The sequence below is a fragment of the Thermobia domestica genome, chromosome 3, assembly GCF_964235325.1.
Source record: "Thermobia domestica chromosome 3, izTheDome1.hap1.1, whole genome shotgun sequence".
In the NCBI taxonomy this organism is placed as follows: Eukaryota; Metazoa; Arthropoda; class Insecta; order Zygentoma; family Lepismatidae; genus Thermobia; species Thermobia domestica.
Genome location: NC_137456.1, coordinates 159,802,691 through 159,825,066, shown reverse-complemented (window position 1 = coordinate 159,825,066; position 22,376 = coordinate 159,802,691). Strand labels below are relative to the sequence as shown.

The window sequence follows — 22,376 nt, the reverse complement described above, 5'->3', positions numbered from 1 at the left end:
TGAATGAAGTGTGTTCAATGTACATTTTTTTAATAACACTAATCTCTGCTACGAACCCTCTTCAGTCAACGCTGAAGAGGAATTCGGATCACTGTCAAGGACTGAGTTTGCTAGAATAAATCGTTCGCAATAATCTAGAAAAAATATTTAGTAAATCTACAAAGCTTTGAAATTAATATTAACAGTACCTATGGCGTCAGCAAAAGCCGAAAAGTTTTTTCCACATGAGAAAGAATTGACACTTTCAAGGAATTGAATGTCCCAAGAAAGGTTATCACCATTGGTTATGCTTCCATCGAAAAAGACCTGACAATAAGAATACCAAAGTTCAACCAGCATGTATTAGACAGATTTGCTCCAATCAAAGAGAGGAGAATGAACTTACTAATTAATTAAGGTAAATAATCGGATAAAATGTTCTGCATTTTTTATTTTTTAAAAACAGAATTTAATTTAATTTAACATGTCACATAGCATTTGCATCTAAAGTTATGTTGATTAGTTAATCAGTCAACTTTATATCTTCTGTCTCTTATCGTTCGTACTGCAACACCCGAAACCACAATCCACCGGCCGCCACTGAGTGATACTAACTCAGCAAACTTATGTTACAACAAATATCACCTGCTAAAATGTTTAAAGTCCGAATCTTACTTTTTTTTAGTAGGTTAGCAACCTCATGGTAGAGATTTGCACGAGCTCGGGCCTAAGGCCGGGCCCGGGCCGTAAATTTTTAAATAAACAATCATATTTCTCGGGACCTTTTCGGGCATAATACAACGATATTTTCTGGAGAACTTTTAACGCACACCTAAATTTGTAACTTAAGACGCCCACACTTAAAATCACTGTGCAATTGAAAGAAAAGCTGTGTAATAGAGAAAAAAACTAAAGTAACAGAAATAAATATGCTTAGCTTGTCTGAGTGAAAATACTGCTTCTTACACTGAATTAAAAGAACAAGAGCATTGGGAACAATGTGTCTTGGTTTTTTCTTCAAGACAATGTCAGTTTATATTATATGAGAATTTATATAACTTTTTTTTTTAATTCATAGTAAACTAAATGTACAGGATAACCTTTATTTCCTTGTTCTCTGAATCATGAAAGCTTTTTAACTGCAAAATTAAACATCTAATTGTTGCAAATAAAAAATATAATTTTGCCTTAATTGCAAGTTTTTGTAATTCTGGCTTATTTCGGGCTCATTTGATTATCACATGGGGTCGGGCCAAAATGCTAAAACATATTTCTAACTCGGGTCGGGCCTCATATTATTAATTCACGGGCCGGGCCCGTGCAGACTACCTCATGGATACACTGTAAGCAGTGACGCTTTCCGACGGGGCGATCCCTTCACGCCTTCTGAAAGGAAAATTTCTCTTGTTGTTATTATTTTTTCATTGGTACGAACTGGCACAGTCAATATACAGCATTTACACTCAAATGTTGTAGAAAATCCTCAGACCATTCCGCTCCCTGCAGATTGCAACACTGCAAAACATCATCGTCGCGGAGAAGGGAGTGGGGAAATGTAGGATTAGGTGCGCAACAGCTAGGCTGCAGCGTCCTGTTTACAAACTTTTTTACTTATAGTGAGTATGACGGCAAACATTTCCCTCTAGTTTCAATAACACGTCAAACTCACCCGAAGTAATGACAGGATAATGGTCTACCTACTCGTAGAGGAGATTGGTTTTTCTCGTTACTTTTTAGTTTCGATTTTCTTTTACATAGCTTGGCACATTTTGGAAGAATGCGTAGTTTTTGTTCATTCATCCGTGCACTGGTTCTTATAACTCCAATTTAAATGGTCTGCATTCCTTTAGCTATTCTTACAAGGGAGGGTTCCATAAATTGTCGCTCAAATCTGATTGCCACATAGCACATCTGATAGAGCATCATGAGAAATGAAAATGAGCAAAATTTAAGGTGCTATGGACCAGAAGGATATTACCCTCTGTTAACATATATCAGACTTCGCCATTGTACATTTTCAGCACATGTAGCTCCAACAGTGTGCAACACCGTACCACTACACTTCATTGTTATATTTAGTGATAGTAGTGCACATTTGTATATGGTGCTATTTCGAAGAAAATAGTTTTAAGCTGAGTTGGCAACACTGCCTCATCTATGGCAACACTGTTTGTGGTTTTCGATACGGTATTTTTTTTCTCATTATATTTTTCACCTTTTGTTTTGCTTGCTTTAACGGTTTTCAAGATATTTACTTTAAACTTACATAATTCCATGATATAATTTTTTTGGATATTCAAATGTTGAAGCCCCGTAGCTCCTATCCTTCTGGTCCATACCACCTTAAAGTTTGCTCATTTTTATTTCTCATGATACTCTATCAGATGTGCTGTGTGGCAATCAGAATTGAGCGACAAATTGTAGGACCTTCTCTTGCTAGACGTTGGAGTTACACAAATTGCGTCTCATAAATAGTTAAAGTACCATTTAAATTGTATTTTAGTATACATTAATCAACATTATCTAGTTATTTATTATTATTATTTTGTCTAATTAAGATTCTTAAAGTGAATTTTTCACTGAAGAAAAGTTGTCGGAAACTTACCGGTAATTTTATAGTTTTTTTCTTCGTTGGATAGCACGCTAGTTTTGTATGGCATGATCCATGGCATCTGTTTACTACAACATGGTCTGGAATGTACTAAAAAAATACATTAGAAAAAAATTAGAAAAATAAATTACACTAATAGCCCTATATAGAAGCAAGTATAATAGTATTCAATGATTATCAGAAATATTTTTAATTCAGTGTAATGTATATCTATATCTATATCTATCTATCTATCTATCTATCTATCTATCTATCTATCTATCTATCTATCTATCTATCTATCTATCTATCTATCTATCTATCTATCTATCTATCTATCTATCTATCTATCTATATGTATGTATGTATGTATGTATGTGTGTGTGTACAGAGAGAGAGTTTTAAAGCTTAAAGATTACAATACTGTGTGTAAAAGTTAATTTTTTACCATATTGAGTTCGGGTGTTCATTATTTATCAATTGTTCTGTAATTACTAACCCTTACAAACACAATAAATACAGTTGTAGCAGGGAGGAAATATTTAAAACTGAGAACAACTTATTGTTATTCAGCTTAGATTTAATAAAAGTCATGTGGATATTTAGAATACAAACATCTTTGATATGATGTCCTAGCCCACTGATAGAAGGATTACAAACAAGTATCCCTGTGCTCAAAACTTCTTAAGTATATACAATCTCTTATCTTTGATTCACTACTACTTACTTACATTCATACTGATTTATTTATCGACCTTTTTATTAAAATATTCAATCTTAAATTGGATCCTTTGATTTAAAGGTAATCACTCGAAAAAGAATGCAAAAAATAGTGAGCTTATAATATGACTGGATCCCATAAAGCCCATGTTCTGCCAGAACAAGAGCTCCCTCCCTTGTTCACTTAGGAGGATGGTAGACAAAACCACAGAGAAAGAGCTAGATTTAAAAATATTAATTTAAGCTTGCCGCAAGTTTGTACCAAGTTTGTCCACACACGCGAGTTTGCTAACGACAATTTTCTATCGGCATACCACTTAGCTTATGTGGGCTAGTGCTTGCTGCGCGCGTGGTTCAGGCCTCGATCCCAGGATGGATCACATTGCACAATATAAAATTTTCTCATGCTCGGTCGATTAAAGAACGAAAGGATTCGATCTAGAACTTTTACTATTGTTTTTGTTAAGCATCAAATAAACTTTGGTGTGCAATAACTATATTAAATAGTAAGTAGAGTTCTCACAAACACAACAACATTCAACTTTAAATAAACTCTGGTGTGCAATAAATATCGTTATTGAAGCCTTTCTTTTGACTGGACCTTATTACAGAGGAAACTTTCACTATCTGCAGCGGTTCCAGACCCTTATGTGAAGGGTACACCGGGAAGCTCACGTTTATCTTCTTGTGTACCAGCTCATGCCTCTGCTCTATTGAGAAAATACTGGTTCGTGTTCGATATAAATTAATAAATTTGCTATTAAAATGTGGAGGAGAAACCTGACTCGAAAATACTAAAAGCTTCCAAATAAGTCGTACAACAGCCGTCAACATCATGGATTAGTTACATTTTGTACTGGAAGATATATTTGTTAATGACTATATGATGGCACTGTTGAATCAATATTTTCTGCATGAGGCGTAAGCTTCAAAAACTAGTTGTTACAGAAAATTCTGATTATTGTCTCTATCTGTCAAATTCATACTTACATAGCAGATAATTTATTTTTTTCCGTTAGCTTGGACCAATTTCAATCTCCACCAACAGGAGTAATACATAAACTTCAAAGGAGATGCACGTCATTTTTCATTCAAATCGGAATACTCATTCCCCTTTATTATTATTATTATTATTATTATTATTATTATTATTATTATTATTATTATTATTATTATTATTATTATTATTATTATTATTATTAACAACCCTGAATTTTTTTCCGGTTAGTTCAACAGTTATCCGTGAAATATATACTGTTACCAATGATGTAATGCTAGAATTTTTGATAGGTATACGCTCGATTGTTTTAAAAAATATAGCGTATACCCACCTCTGTATATGATTGTTCTTGCATAAATTTAAGATGAGTACACGTTAGACTATAAAAGTATCAGGTAGACATACCCAGTATATTCCCGTATATGTCCGATTACATCCCTGCTTATTACTCATTTTTCTAGACGTTAAAAGAATCCATTTTGGGTCGGATAATTACAATTTTTGAAAAGTGGGAGTTGTATGATACTTTTACTCGTAGACAACAGTGTTTAGCAGCTACAAATACAAATTTCTCAAACACGGTGAAGCAATAACTTCTGAGTACTGCTTCGTCATAAGGCTCCACATTATTTCAACATAACCCCTTCAAATCAAGCCTCAAAGTCAAAAATCGAGATATTTAGTTGGAACACACCACTTCACTAACCTCACATTGCCTTCTGATTAGTAGGGATGCACACGAGAGACGATTTGTGGCTGTCTCGTCTCGAAAATGTGCTGTAAAAGTGATGTCTCGACTCGAAAAATGTATATTTCACTATTGGAAGAGCCGTGTCTCGACTCGAATTTTGTCAGGAAAACCCTGTCTCGACTCGACTCGTGCGCATCCCTACTGATTAGTATGTTTTCATCCTACAACAGTTCTTGGGGTGCCATCAAATTCATAACATATCAATTTGTTATACTGAACTACGTACCACTTTTTGTACTGGACTAGCAGCCTATGTTTTTGCAATATGGAATTGACAATTTGATTGCTGGATTAAAAAAAAAAAGAAAAGAAAAGAAAAAAGAAAAAAAGAAAAAGAAAAACTCTAACAGACAATGCACTTCTGAAAGTATCAGAACTTCTGGAATGATCAGTAGCTTTAAAAAATATAATACCCACCAGTGGCATACACAAAGGAGAGGCTTCCATGTATTAATCCCTACTTGAATAAGAAATTATGGAAAAATGATGAATTATCATTTTAAGATACGTATACAAAAATTCACGTGTGCTGAAACGATATGAGATTGGATGTCTGAACCCCATCCTTGATGAAATTCTGTGTACGCCACTGATACCTACTTCTGATACATACCTTAAACACGGTACAATTTAATATTGTTATATATCGAATAAATTTCAATTTAAGTGTACTTTAACTTACATCAAATATTGTGTTTGGTGTGTGTAATTTTACAACGGTTGGCCTTGGTTTGCATATTGTATTTCGATACAATTTTCCATATTCCATAGTGTGTTCCGTTGTGCAGCCTGTAAGAGCAAGGAATAGTAGATATAGAATACGTATACATAGGTTTAACAGTATAAAAATAAATTAGAAGATAATATTATTTAAGATGCACAAAGCGCTGAAATATTGTAAAATAATAAATCATAAGTTACAATTCATCAGTGAAACTGGAACAAGGATCATATTAGACCAATATTTGATATAAACAAGACACCTTATTAGTTAATGCAGAATATAGGCAAACCTTGAATGCGTGTTCTTCGATAGAATAAGAAGAAAGCTTACGTTGCACTTTTCTGAGAAAAAACCTTGTTACGGAGCTACGGGCGCGCAAAAATTATATAGTTCGAATACACTATTTTAAAAACTCACCGAAAAAGAGAAAAAAGAGACCACCTTGAAACATGTATTCAGCTTCTCTCTCTAATGTGAAATAGACGTGTGCAAATTTGACAGTTTGTTTCTTAGATAATAACAGATGCGGCAATGAACCGGGCGATTTTGAAACCTCTACCAGCAAAACAAGTTTATTCACAGCGAAATAAAATAAATACAATATGAATTTACAATGCTTGCAGTTTGTAAGGAATGTTTCTGAACAACTGTTACATCTTGCACAGACATGTAACGGTACAAAATATCCATCACTTGAAAATGACATCACGTAGGTGGGCCCCCATTTTCCTTCACACACAATCCAAGTCTTTTACGGAAGTTAAGACATCACATATTGCTATATTGTCACTGGAATTCGATTAACTTTCTCCCGAATTAGGTCCTTCAGTTCCTGGGTGGTGTGTGGTGGGTTCCAACAGAAAAATTTCAGATTTCAAATGACACCCCCCCCCCAAAAAAAAAGAAATCAACGCGCTGAAAGGTGAGAGGATCTTAGTGGCCAGGAAATGTAGCGGTTCTTGGAGATGAGATGACCTAGTAAAAATGTTCTGTAGCGCGTTAAAGGAAATCCGCAAGGTATGGCATGTGGTCCCGACTTGCTGGAAGAATGTGTTTGCAGTTACAGGAAGATCAGTAAGCTGTGATAGTGTATTCTCAATAACAGCATTGCTGCGATCGTCTTCACAAAAATAAGGCCCGATGATTCCCAATAATGATACGCGAAATAATGATAATATCAGGGTCAATGGCGAAGGTTTGTTGTTCAGATTGCACCACTCCCGTTTTCTTATCCCTAACGTAACTTACTATTTCCAGGGTTGCAAAATCGCCCGTTTCACTGCCGCACTTGTTATATCATTTATCTAGCAAAAGTTTTGCTTCTCCGTAGCTTCTTAACTTATGGCCAGGTTAAAGTTACAGTGGTGTATGTCACATTTTCTTTGAGTTTCAGAAATCAATGCGAAAGATATTGTAATATATTCGGGAGTAAAATAGTTGTTTTTTCTTTATCAATAGAATTTCCATTGCATCTGTTGGCAATTGAATGAAGCTCTGACTTATGTTTTCTGTTAACAGATTGATTTATCTAGATTGACTAAACAGATTGACTTATAATTAAAAGATGTAGTCAGTGTGTATAATGTAGATCACTTGTGTTAATGAGATATTTTCATTAGTGATTAATAAATGAAACATATTTTATCATAGTGATAGTCTTTCTTTTAGGGACACTGTCATTTTTGACAGGTGAGGCCCGTTCAGATTTTGGTGGTTGAGGGAGCCTCACTGCAAAAAGTTTGAAAACCCCTGGTATGAGTGTTCCATCTGTACGTATCGCCTTCGGTGCGAGCCGTCCCGGGTTCGATTCCCGGTGGGGCGACTCGGTCGAAAAAGTGTCAAAACGCTTTTTCAGCCAGCCATCCTGAATGAGGTTTTCCTCATTTCCACCAGGCAAATGCCGAGGTGGTAAGTACCTTATTGGTACCTTCCTTCTCCAATCCTTTTCTCCTTCCCTTTCCCCGGATAGTGTGATCGCCGAGGGACGTCATCCCTCAAAACGTGACGGGCTAAATGGCCATAGATGCCGAAAGCTCAGAAATCTAAATCCTAATCGATCTGTACGTACTTTCCGTATGAAACAATATAGGCGGTCAGGATCTCACATACAATATAGGCGGTATAACACATAGCTGAGCAATGAAACATAAGTATATGCATGTGATATACGGAAAACTGTTAGATGTCAGACATCCTGCAACGGCATGATGTAACATCTAAGGACAGTGCCTATGTAGCATACGGATAACGTATTCTCCGTACTGATTTCTGTACTAAACAAGAGGATTCCGTATATTTGTAGAATATACCGCTGTCCGGAGAACGGATTTTCCTCAATGTGATTAATGAAATACACGTATAGCCGAAAATTATTATCAATTCTTAAACTTCGATTTTTGTTTCACTATCCTATTTTCCAAAGATAAGACATGTATTAATGCAGGAGCACACCCAGAAGTGCTTGTTGGAAGAGTCCAAAATTATATATATATATATATATATATATATATATATATATATATATATATATATATATATATATATATATATATGTGTGTGTGTGTGTGTGTGTGTGTGTAGGTGTATGTGTATGTGTGTGTCCAGTACTACAGGTATCTATGCAATATTGAACTTGTCCTTTTCTACACTCACTGCCATCTTTATTCTCAAATAAAACGATAGAACTAGTTTGTTTTAATAAGAAAATGAATTGAACAGATGAATTGTAAGATCAAATCTTTATTTATTCTACCATATTAATGATTCCTCTGCTGAACAAGTATAGTTTTATTAATAAAGTGTACAAATGTGTGACGAGTTACCTAAGTTTTTTTTTCAGGGGTAAGGGTAGACCCGGTGGACCACCTGGAAGGTTCCTCCCTTATATTGATTGATAGATCATATCGAGATGAAGAAACTAACATGCTTGAAGGTGAAGTCTCATGCGTAATTTACGAGAAAATCGAGAGAAACAAATTTTTATAACGTTAAAACTATGTCTCTTCCTTGCAGTTTCAAATAGTTGATAATTTTTTTATTCTACTGGAATAGTTTTATATTAATAATTTATATTTCGCACAAGGAAACTAAAAATCGTTTAGTAGCAGGTTATATTGTTCGATTTCTCCTAACACTTACACACATATGAGTTGTGAATGTCCCATTAATAAACTTATACTATTCTATAACTAAGTACATTAATACTAGGGATGGCCAATTCCGGAACTTTTAGCTAATTTCCGGAATGCGGAAAGTAAAACCGGAAAATTCCGGATTTTGCAAAAATCCTGAAATTCAGAAAAATCCTTAATTCCGAAAAAATTCCGGAATTTTTCCGAATTCTAGATGTTACTGAATTCCGAAATCTTCTAAATCTCGGATATTTCCGAATTTCGGAATTTATCTAAATTCCAGAATTTCTACATTCCGGAATCTTTCCGAAATCCAGAAACTGAAATGTCCTCTTTCGGAAAATTTTAGTCATGCCTAATTAATACTTATACACTCATATTATATTGTATAAGAATTGCAAACAATAATATTGTATAAATATTGCATTAAAAAAATCCCCAAGGGAGCTTACTTTTTTGGACAATTTTTCTCCATTCCAAGTTTCTCTGAAACAATCGAGGCGATTTTGTTCATATTTCATGAATAAAATAAAAGTTCCATTATAGAACCTACAATATATGAGTATAAAGTTACTTTTCATTTAAAAATTCTCAAATAGGAATTTCACTCTTGGATTGAGTTTTGTTTCGAACGATTTTGTTTATATTTTATAAATAAATGTTCCATTAACAACCCTATAATTTAGCAAAAATCATTAATCGTGAAAAAAAAAAATCACAAAGGATAGTTTACTCTCGGAAGGTAAGTATTGTCTTCGACACAAAGTCTTCCCAAAACATCTTTTATATAATTTGTTTCATATTTCGTAAATAAACGTTTCGTTAATGATGTGATTCAATTTAAGAACTGAGAGTGAGAAAGTTTAGTGCGTACACCATATTTCCCAACCATTTGTACCAATATAATTACAGTCAAACAAATGAATTTTTCATAAACATTTTTTTTTGATTCCTTGTGAATAATTTTAGTAGTATATTCCTCACAACTTGCGATTCTGATTTCACGTATTGTCAAGACCCATATTTCAAAACCATAACTTACTGGAAATGTAATAATAATAATAATAGATATAATTTTGTACATAAGTAACGTGTATGCGTTTGGTGAGTTAGCTTCCATATTCTGAAATATTTTTAGCCTGCTTTTAATACGTAAGAAAGCCCAGTTTCCCCTAGAATAACTTGCTGGCTACACCATAGTCTGTAACTAGAGTTGTCCACGAGACGAGACGACACAGAAATTCTCTAATACAAACATATACAGTTCAGGAAACATCACTTTTACGAAGCCTTTTCGAGACGAGACAGCCTGTTTTTGTCTCGTAGGCAGAGCCATAACTAGAGATTTCGGCGCCCGGGACGAAGTAGAATTCGGCGCCTCCTATATTCACCTTACCAAGCTGTTCTTTTTTTTTTTACATGTAAGAGAAGCAGCTTTTTTTGTTACGATACGCTGAACTTTTATCTAGCTGTTTGGACAGGCCATTACAACAGCCAAAAGCGATAATTATGTATTATTTTACAAATAAGAGCTACTGTATTTGGACTTTTTATTAAACTTGACAAAACAGCCTTGGGTTGTATACAAATTCACTTGGAGAACACTTATGGAAATTTACAACTATTTAGAACGTTTCATACTATCGATAAGAAATGAAATTTTAATACATTAGAAACTATATGCTTTTAAAATGTTCAAAATGGATGACAGCATTAATTTCCAGTAATAACTGCAAATTTCTGTAAATTTATTCTGTATGTGACCACACAAATAGTTTTTTAATTTCGATTCTTTTACGGTAAAAATATTTTGTGAAATGTAACGGAAATTCAGAAGGAGCATTCTTTGCGAATTTCTCAAAACCTCCTTCTCACCGTTAGGATTAATCCTATTGGGTAGAAAAGGATGATTGGGTAAGCAAACTCATCAGCATCAGAGCGCCGAACATGTTTAAGACTTTGACTGTTTCTGATTTTGAAAATGCTCCTGCGTCGACTATGTATTATTACTCTGCACCTTGTATATCACAGTGCCCGGGACAACCACCCCGCTTGCCCTCTAGCTACGGCTCTGTTCGTAGGCAATCTCTCCCTACCCATGTGTCTCTTTGTAAAGTATTTAATTCGTGTGTAAACTTTAATTTCATAGTACTCAGCACTCGTAAAAGCTAAAACTGTGAAATTTGCAGGCAATTTAGAGGAAGGTCAGAAGATTTGTTTGATAGCAAAACAAGATCACAGGTATTATTGTCTGCGAAGTTACAGGGTCAAAGGTCAAAATGCGATTTTTTTCCTTATGAGATTTCAATGTTAAATAGTAGTCTCGCATGCCATTTTTTTTTTGAATATTCATCTCTGGTAGCAAAAAATGGTATATCGAAATAAATTCTGACCTGAAACAATGTGATAACGAAAAATGTGGTCAATCATGACCCGGTGACTTCTAGCAGGTCATCTGTGACCCATGAGGAAAAAGCTCCCTTTTCAACAGCTTATTGTACACAATTAATTCAGTTGAGGATAATGTTAAAAAGCACATGTATAAAGGATCTACCGAAAATACTTTTTAGCAAAGCGAAAAGGTCAGCAATATCATCAGAGGTCAAAGGTCACGTTATTAAAATGCCATATTTGATGTGCTCACAAGTAAGAAACTGTGACATTGGAAATAATGATTTGAGGTGCCATAGAACACATGCATAAAGATCCTTCCAAGGAGTGTGTATGGGCATAGGAAAAAGGTAAACAATGTCATAAAAGGTCAAACGTCACGTAGTTAAAATTTCATGTTTGATGTGTTAACAAGTACGAAACTGCGATGTTGGAAATAAAGATTTGAGCTGCCACAGGACACATGCAGAAAGATTCTTCCAATTGTTGTGTGTGAGGTCAACAATATCATAAAACGTCAAAGGTCACGCAGTTAGAATTTCGTGTTTGACGTATTAGCAAGTATGAAACTGAGACGTTTGAAAAGTGATTTGAGCAACTATAGAACACATGCATAAAGGTCCTTTGAATTGGTGTGTATTGGGATAGGAAAAAGGTCAACAATGTCATAAAAAGTCAAAGGTCACGCTGTTAAAATGCCATATTTGATATGTTAGCAAGTATGAAACTATGATATTGGATATAAGGATTTGAGTTGCCACAGGACACATGCAGAAAGGTCCTTCCAATTGTGTGTGAGGTCAACAATATCATAAAAGGTCAAACGTCACTCAGTTAAAATTTCATGTTTGGTGTGTTAACAAGTATGAATCTGTGAGGTTGGAAATAATGATTTGAGCTGCTATAAAACACATGCAGAAAAGTCCTTCCAAGGAGTATGTATGGCCATAGGAAAAAGGTGGCAAATATCATAAAAGGTCAAAGGTCACGCAGTTAAAATGTCATGTTTGAAGTGTTAGGAAGTATGAAAATATGAAGTTTTATATAAGGATTTGAGCTTCCATAAAACGCATGGAGAAAGGTCCTTCCAAGGTGCACAAAACCATAATGAAAATGTCAATATTGCCATAAGGTGAAGAATTCTAATTTTGTAATTCAGATACTGCAGGCAAGGGTATGTATCTGTTTCTGTGATGTTTAAAACAATGAATAGAACATAGTATGAGTTCCACCTTTTATTAATTATTTAGCTTTGCAAAACTGGATTCGAAATGTTTTTTTTTCTTATTGAAACATATTAATAGCCATTTACTACAAAGAAACATCTGAAATATTGTCTTACATGTACAACAAACACTGACGTCCTTGTAGACTGTAGATCTTTTCAGTAGTTTGCAAATTATTCCACGGGACCTCCGTGATGTGCTAAACATAATTTCACTCTGTGTATAAGGGTCTTTGTGAATATTTTTTCAAAAGTGTTTGGAGTTATCTGTTCAACGGCACGCTGTATCGATTGTCGAAGTTCTTTAAGTGTTGTTGAAGGAGTTTTGTAAACTTGTTGCTTAAGAAAGCCCCACAGGAAGAAGTCACATGGGGTTAGATCAGGACTTATAGCTGGCCACTCAACATCAGAACCCATACTTATTAAATGGTTTCCAAACCTTCCTCTTAAAATTTGTAGTGTTGCCCTAGTACGATGTGCTGGAGCACCATCCTATTGAAACCAGATAATATTGTGTGGATCAAGATTTAAGCGATCAAGTTCAGGGAATAGAAATTCTTGCAACATATTTTGGTATGTAAGTTGATTAACGTTTCCTTCGAAGAAAAATGGCCCTATTACACCAGTTGCTGTTAGTCCCATCCACACCATAATACCCCTTTCATCTGCACAGCGTTCAATTCTTTCCGCCGGTGGACTGGGTCCCCTAGAACCGTGCATGTGACGAAGATACCGTTCCATTAAAAAAAAACTTAGCTTCATCTGACATTATAATTTGAAATAAAAACATGGGATTTTTATTTAATTTGTCTATCATCCAGTTACAAAATAAAATTCTGGCACCGAAATCATCATCTTGTAATTTATGCACAATCTTCATCCTGTACGCCTTAACCTCAAGCACACGCAATATCCTACTCAGCGAACTTCTTTTAACGTTGAGAGCAACACTGAGGCGACGGATTGATTTTCTTGGTGAACTAAGCACAGAACGAACCACTTTGCGTTTAGTGTTCTCGGTAGAGATCCTTACAGGTGGTCCTGCCTTTCGTTGTCGCTGAGAAAGATGTTCCTTGCTAAAACAATTATTCCGAAACTGTTTGTAAAGGCGAAGAATTTGGGTATTGCTTATTTTCACACCTCACTGTGCAAACGTTTTTGTAACTGACTTCCTACTAAGAACGTAAATCGGCACGTTGCTCCTTTGTTAGAGAATCCATTGTGACTTAGACAATTACACACACACATATACCCTTCCAAACACATAGGCCTATAAGTACAGGGAAAATAAGAAATACACCAGTTTTTATTTTTTTACACACTCACAAGATACACAAGATTCACTAACTCATTTAATTTTAAGCTCAACTCCGCACTCTACTGCCACACTGCCTTTGTCCAACCAGATTATCATTCGAGTAACACCGTACCACTCTTGTGAATGAAACAGATTGATTGTTTGACGTGAGCCCGAACCATAAACAGATCGTGTTCATGTTGCAGCCACGAAAGGGTATAAATAAGTGATAAGAGTGCGTCTCTCCCTACATATGGGGAAGCAATTTATTTCCAGTGGAGTTATTTTTATTTTCTTCTCAATTTCCTGGGTAAGCATCAAGGAAATATTAAGGTTGCCATATTTATTTTTCATGAGAATACGGGACATCTTTGTTCTCCCCTCAAACTTCTCAAACACAATGCATTGTTTGGAAACAGCTTATTTTCCAAAACCTATTTGATATGGATACAAAGAAATAACGAACGATCTGTAGTACAGTCTGTTCTCAGGATTTTTTTGAGAACTCCTGAGTGATTTGCATTTACATGTGATATTTTCATTGGAATATGCTACCCAAATAATATATTTTTTTAGAATCTATTAAACGAAAGAAAATCGTACACCCACTATGCCTTAGAATGTCCTGCACACAATAGTGCGCATTCTATAATGATTTTCTAAAATTAAGTATTCTTGTTATATAAAAAGAAAAGATTTCCAAGAGCCCAGAAAAACGAGCCGAGAGCTTATTTCAAACATTATACGAATTGAATTTAACATTTCGCATAGTTTCATATAAGCAATATATGACAAACCCTTCGTGATCTTTGACCCCTTATTAACATCCACATTTTCATTTTTGGTTGAAACGGAACTTTCAGTAATTATTTAATGCATGTTTTCAGTGGCATCTGTGCTTGGATTCATGTTGTACTATAAGATGTTGAAACCGGAACGATTCCCACAAAGGTCACAGGTGAAGGTCTCAAGGTCACAGTTTCCCATTTTTCAAATAAATATTCTTAGTTTTAAATACCATAAAAACTAAATTAGTTTTCAAACATTGCCGTCTCATACTTGCCAATATGCGAATTATGAACTTCTTGTTTCGTGACCTTTGACCTTTTGTGATATTGTCGACCTTTAATTATGCTTGTATTCTATGGCCACCTTTCTGCATGTATTCTATGGCAGGTCAAATCATTTTGCAAACGTCACCGTTCCGTAGTTTCTAACACATCAAACATGATATTTTAACTGCGTGACCTTTGACCTTTCATGACATTGTTGACCTTTTTCCTATCCCCATACACACCAATTGGAAGGACCTATCAGCATGTGTTCTATGGTAGCTCAAATCATTTTTCAAACGTTGCAGTTTCATACTTGCTAACACTTCAAACATGAAATTTTAACCACGTGACCTTGACATTTTATGGCATTTTAAACCTTTCTCCTATGGCCATACACATTCCTTTGGAAGGACCTTTATGCATGTGTTCTATGGCACCTCAAATCATTATTTACAATGTAGTGTCATTAAATTTTTTTAGGGAAAATCAACTGAAGGACGAAAATGTCACTCATAAATACAACAACAACAACAACAACAACAACAACTACTACTACTACTACTACTACTACTACTACTACTACTACCTACTACTACTACTACTACTACTACTACTACTACTACTAATAATAATAATAATAATAATAATAATAATAATAATAATGAAGTTGAACAAATAGGCTATTTAGACAAACACTATTTTTCAAATAAAAATCATAATAATAAAATAAAAATAGTTTTGCAATGTATGCTATATAATAATATGATATATGTTCCAAAGAAGTAATCAAACCAGTGAATGAAAAAAATAGCACAAAATTCGAAATTAAATAACTTACATATCTCCTCCGGAAAGCAGAAAGGTGCTTAGCGCCAAACTGCAAATTTCTCAGGAGGAGATGAATAAAAACGAATGAAACACTAATTAATTCCGGTTCTTTCTTTCTTCTAGAATTTAGTTTTCACTGCAGACTTTTCATATTGTCTCCTGCCATTTGTATCCTTTCTGCACAACACTAAACATGAAATGGGTAGTCAGAATATACACTTAGGTAGAAATCAAGGAAAATGGCGCTTAGCAACTTTCTGCTTTCTGGGGGCAATATAATAGAAAATCGAGCTAATCTAATAGACCTAGTTGTAGACGGAAAACGAGAGAAAAAATATTTTGACGTGAAATGAAAAAGAAGTATGGAATATCAAAAGTTGAGAACGTTGAAATTTGATGCATTACTATGCTGCGGATTCTATTTTTAAATATTGGTCTACGCAGGGGCGGACTGGCAACCATAGGGCCCACCCTGCTAAACTGAAATGAGGGCCCATTGTATAAAAATGTAAAAAAAAAATGTACTTGGCATTCTTCATATGTATTACATATAAAAGTCCATCTTCGAACCCATAAATAGTATCCCATATATTCACACAAAAGCAAAACATTAATTACAAAAAAAAAAAAAAAAAAACCTGAAGTAGGAACATTTTAATAGTAACTCATACAGTGTGTAATTGGCATTATCATTTTTTATTGTAAACACAAACAATACCGGAATTGGTGCTTTCAGTTATTTATATAGTGCTATTGTTTTTTTATGTAATGAATTTAAACCATTTATTTAAACAAATGAACGTCATGTTTTAGAAAATACAAAATATATACATGTGCAATAAGTAAGAACTAATCTCAAGTCAACTTTGAAATACTAAATAATTAAAGCACTGACAGAAATAATGTTTCTTTCCTCATAAATCAGTTCTAATATCAAATTGGTTGAAATTTTCTACTGAATTACATACTGTAACCTAATATAATATAATATTAATATGAATGCCAGAAATGTAGGTTTAATTGAGCACATCTTTTTAAAATTGGTGGAGGGGGCCCACCTGTTGGGGGGCCCCACCCTGCATTTGCAGGTTAGCAGTGAGACTTATTACTATCATTATTATTAGGATCACGCAGTGAGACTTATAAGATTGTGTTGTTATTACCTGACCAGGATATTAGTGCGGTTTTTCGTGGAGGGCGCTAGTGTTGTGTTTACATCAGTTTCTTGGTAAGCGCGGTGGGACAGGGGAACGGAGAACGTCACTCTGCAGTGTATCCAACGATTTTCAAAAGTTGCAGTTTACATGTTATAAGTAGCCTAATCTGTTTCGCTTAATAAAGAACTCCATAAATTATATAGTTGTTATTGAATGCAGTAATGGTTATTCCTGCAGTAATGCAGATGTATTGTGGATAATGGCATATGCATGGAAATTAACAATTTAAGAACAAGATAGCACACAAGTGAATTTCTACCGTGTATTAAGCAGATTATATAAAAATATGACTACATTTTATTTGATTTCATTATAAAACAGTAGAAACCTGTAAAACTCAGTAATAAGATGTTAATGACTAAAAGATTAATTATGGGTTGGTAGCTTAGATACTTGCGCAATATCTTGTAACTGTAAGTTTAAATCAAGTTAAGGCTCGCGATGCTCGTATTTGTTTTAATGTAGGTCTATCGATTGACAACTAAATTATTTTCTGGAGTTGTAACCAAAAAAGAATTTCGATACGTTTCCACTCGAGAACTGAGGAAGTTCTCTTCGTTGGTCTATTGGCTAGCGCATGTGTCTTTGGTGTACGTGGTTCTGTGAGAGCCCAACAATTAATTTTACAATCTTTCTCTTTAATTAATCATTTGTCTCCTCTAACATAAAGAGCATGGGACGATAAACTAAAGAAATTTCATTTTATTTTTTCGATGAATGTGAACCCTTTGGGGGAAAAGGAAGTGAAGAAGAAATTTTCCTTAATTTTTTAAAGGGCTACGGGATTGGATAGCTTGTCTTTCGGGATTGCTTTGTAAAACCTGATTACAGTGCATCTTTCTTTTAGGATTATTATCGTAATCCAGCATTTTGGTAAATGTGAAATAAAAGTATCGATAAAACATCAGCGTATGGGTAATGTAAGCATAAATATCATTGGTTCAATACACAATAAATTCACAACTTTTATTTATGAGTATAGAAATTCCCTTTGAACTCCCTCTGAATTTCTTTCAGATCCTAGGTCTCTTGTGACAAAGAATTAATTCTACTATCTGTTTTCATACACAATATAATTTTGAAACTTGGGAGCCTAGTGTTGTCTTTGTGTCTGTAATACATAATCATTTGTCGATTGACTTCAGAAGACTGAGTTTAGCCCGTGAGCATAAGTTGCATATAGTTCAAACATATCAGGTGTACGGTCTTGTTTAACAAATCCTGTGTACACATATGAAATTCAAAGACAAAGGCAATCAATCGTCTTTAAACAGCTGTATTTTTTATTTCAAGTGTGAGTACTAAAATGTGCTACGTATAGTTTCAAGAGGGGATCCTTAAAAAAAAAAAAAAAAAAAAAAAGGAAAAAGAACTGAACTTACGTACCTAACATTGGCACTCATCTTTTTCTTCATGATTTGATGTAAGAAGCGGCCGCATGATTTCCGGCCAATTGTTTCATCGCCGGTATCTTTGAGCAATGAGATGGCAGTGGAAGACAAACTTCGTTCTTCTAACTTGATATTTTGAAAACTTACGCAAGTGGTTTTGTTACTTAAATACATATCTGTTCACTCTAATCAATTTCAAAAGTACCATTAACTTTATAATAACATAATGAATGTAAGAGTCACCATGAAACTGTATTTTGTATTTCTTTTTTAATATGAAATTCATTTTTTTCTGAATTTCACTGGAGCTATAAGAAATCAATTGTCAGGCTCCCCACTTTAAATTTTAATCGCTCCCCTACCGCCCCCAATGTAATATTGGGTTTATTTCTTTTAAATAAATTTTTCAAAATATGGTAGAAATACTGGATTTTTAAATTACCAAACCATGCTAAATAATTACAGATTAGATATCAGAGAAAGTTATCTTTATCTACCATCTTAATTAGGGGCGGATCCAAATCTCCTTCGGAGGCGGTTAGATTATCAGTTTCTCTGTCACCAGTCTTTTGCAGCACATCCGAAAATGATCTCAATGCAAATTTGTTACTGAAGGTACTGTCAATCGATCGATCACATGGTCCAAATTTGTAGCAATTTCGAAGACGCCTTATCTCAAAACTACACAATAAAACTTGCTTTAAACAATGAAAGCGCAGTTGCCAAAGTATAACTTTGATTCACAAAGATGTGTTTCGAGGTTTTGTTAACAGATGAAGTAGGAATTCCTTACACTCTAATGCTACGAAGTTCTCAGTGTTCATTTGTACAACAATGAGGTTAGTTTATTCGCAAGTTATTGCCAAATTAATATGGAGGGTATATGTACTTTTCTTTTGCAGTCCCTTAAAATGTTCTGAAAATAACTTACATAACTTTTGAAATTGTGTTTGTCTTAACTTGAACATGTGCGTGAAGTGGTTTATTATGAACAGGGCAAAAACAACTGTGATAGATTAATTACAAGTAATCCGGTTAGAAACACTGTTGTTTGTATTTTAGTTCCAAAACCGGCCGCCCGCACTCGTTCGCTGGTCAGGTAATAGTACGCTCGTAGCCCATTACTTCGCACGATAACTCTTGAACGGATGAAAAATTTTTAATTCTGATTTTTTTTTCTTTGCAACAGAAAGCTAGAGCATTATTTCTACAGAATTCGTTCATGGAGTAAATTCTTTAACGTATTAACAGATAACAGTGATTTAACGCCGGCAATTTACAGCCCGTATCCCATACATGTAAGGAATTTGTTAATCTGTATGTTTTAGCAATATACAGGGTGTTATAAAACAACACCGACAACGTTTGGAAGGTGATTCCTGACACCAAGAAAAGACAAAAAGTGTAGACCAACCTGGGTGCACAAATTCTTCCTTTTCGAGTTACAGGCTGCCAAAAACATGAACAAAATGAACTTTAAAGGCCCATAGTTCCAAAACTATGGAACCTACCATAGTCGGGTCAAGACTTCACTTAGAAACTACTATGTGCCCTATCCAAATATCCATGTTTCAGAATCCTGCGGCACTTCCACAACAATTTTTAGAGAGGTAGTTGCAGAGAACTTCAAATTATATGCCCATAGCCAAACTCCCTCTATAAAAATTGTAATTGCAATATGACCTAAAACATGGACTTTTGAATAGAGCACATATTAGTTCCTAAGTGAAGTCTTGACCCGATTGCGGTAGGTCCCATAGTTTTGGAACTATGAACCTTTAAAGTTCATTTTTTTTTCATATTTTGGCAGCCTACAGATGTTGTTCAGCCTACGTTTGGCCGATTTCGTTCCTTCCCCCTCCCGGGCAGAATGGACTCACGCGACCTGGCTCGTGGCGTCCTACAGTGTTGTGCAGTGGCTTCCTGGGAACGGAGTTGTTTTTCCGCGCGGACGACAATAACGCACAAAACAGGACCATTGTTGTGAGTGTTGTGTTAAATTTGTTTCCAAGTGTGTGGGTTTCCGCTCTGTGACCAAAATGCCTCCCAAACTAAGCCGGTTTTGGGAAGGCTATGTTGCGGCTCTTTATGACGCCCACTTTAGTGTTTCTGTCATTAGAAAACAGTGCACGAAGAATGGTTGCAACATCAATTAATTGGAATAAAAAATGTTATTAAAAAGTACAAGGGCAACGAAGCTCCACTATTCGGATCACCAACGAACTTGCCTAGGAAGCGGGAATGCACCAAGGCTACCTTCAACATGCAGAGGAAAGTTCGCTAAATGGCAATGCAAGAAAATCCGCCAACACAAAGGTGTATGGCTAATCGTCTTGACGTGTCTTTGGGACTGTGAGCCGGACGTTACACCATCAACTCAAGCTGGAAAAACTCATGAAAGCTCGCGTCATCTTCTCACGGATGCCCACCAAAAGAACGAAAGTTTAACTCCCGGAAGCTGTGCGAACGGCATCTGGCAAAACAAAGGTGGATGTACGTCGTAACGCTCGATGAAGTATGGATTTACCTTTTCGACTGCGGCAAACCGAGAGCCATCATGTACCGAAAGAAAGGCGCCAAGAACTTCAGAAGGTGGGTCCCTGTCTGTAAAGAATCCTTCCCAAAAGGGTTCATGGTCGTTACTGGCTACTATTACCGAGGTAAACTGAAGATTCGTAGGGTGGCGAAGAACTGCAAAATAAATTCGCAGTATTTTCAGGAGCAGATCATGCGGCCGATCTACGAGCATGAGATTCCAAGAATATACGGAAATGACGCCAATATGGTGCGCCTTCACATGGACAAGGCCTCATCACATACCTCACGATCGTCCCTCGCATTCTACAGAGAGATGGAGGAGGCAAGTGGTATATAGGTGATACCTTTCAATGAGGTACCTGTTAATCTCCAGATGCAAGTCCTATGGACTATTGTGGATTTGGATTGCTGGAGCGGGCTTTGGGAAAACGGCGTGTGACAACTGTGGAAGGACTTTGGAAAGCTGTGGGAAAGGAATGGGACATGATTCCCCCCCCCCAGTCCTTTAGAGAAGCCTATTACAGTGGAAATTACGCTGCCAAGCTATTGTTAGGAACCAAGGGAAACACATCGAGGACTTACAGACCTGGCGCCATGGATTCTTCTAAATTTTTAGGTAAGTCGAAATTGGCCAAATGTAGACTGAACAATCTCTGTATAACTCCGAAAGGAAGCATTTGTGTACCAAAGTTGGTCTATAGTTTTTGTCTTATCTTGGTGTCACGAATCACCTTCCAAACTTTGCCGGTGTTGTTTTGAAACACCCTGCATAGCCAGAGCGATTACCCCTCTCAACTTTGTTAACGGATTCAATCCGTTAACGGATAATTACGACTTTAACGTTGGCTCTCTGTATCCCATACATTTAAGGCAAATTGTTGAGTTTTTTTTTGTAACAGATAACGATTATCTCGGTCAAGTCTGTTAATAGAGTTAATCCGTTAATGTATTATTATGGATAACGCCGATTTTAGCGGTGACTATTTATAGCTCATATCCCATACATGTAAGCGATTTTTTAAATACTGTTTTTGTAATACGTAGCTTGAGCGATTATCTCGCCATGTTCGTTAATAGAGTCAATCCGTTAACGAAGTAAGAGATAACGACGACTTTAACGGTTGGTATCTATTTCCCATACATGTAAGCGAATTTTTAATTGTTTTTTGCAACAGATAGTGAGAGCGATTATCTCGGTCGAGCTCTTTAAATAAGTCAATCCATTAACGTCTTAACAGGTAACGGAACTAATGGTGGCTATCCATATCCATGCATGGAAATATTTTGCACGATTCTTTCTATTGTCTTTACCAGAGTTTATTAAATTATCACATTTTGGAACAAGGCTCAGCTCCGGATAGAAGAAGGGAAGGGTCGTGCACAGGAATCGACTAGAAACTAAATTGATAGTTCAAGAGCCGCATTTAGGTATAATGAGGCACGAAGCTATTGAAGGTAATCGGGCCTTTTACATGTCTATCTGTCCTTTGTCAACTGACATTTTAGGGAGCAGGCTAGCAGGGGAGGCCTCATTACTTA

At 35.5% G+C, this 22,376-nt stretch overlaps 1 protein-coding gene across 1 annotated transcript in view; it reads right to left on the bottom strand.

The window, feature by feature from the left end:
• The window catches only part of LOC145681542 (vascular endothelial growth factor A-A-like), a 70,148-nt gene that overhangs the window by 32,197 nt on the left and 15,575 nt on the right, over positions 1 to 22,376 (bottom strand). Inside the window, exons 3-4 of the mRNA XM_081753185.1 lie at positions 5,723 to 5,829; positions 2,585 to 2,680 (exon numbers count right to left, since the gene is read on the bottom strand). Coding sequence (XP_081609311.1) covers positions 2,585 to 2,680; positions 5,723 to 5,829 — 203 coding nt within the window. The remainder of the gene's footprint in view (positions 1 to 2,584; positions 2,681 to 5,722; positions 5,830 to 22,376) is intronic.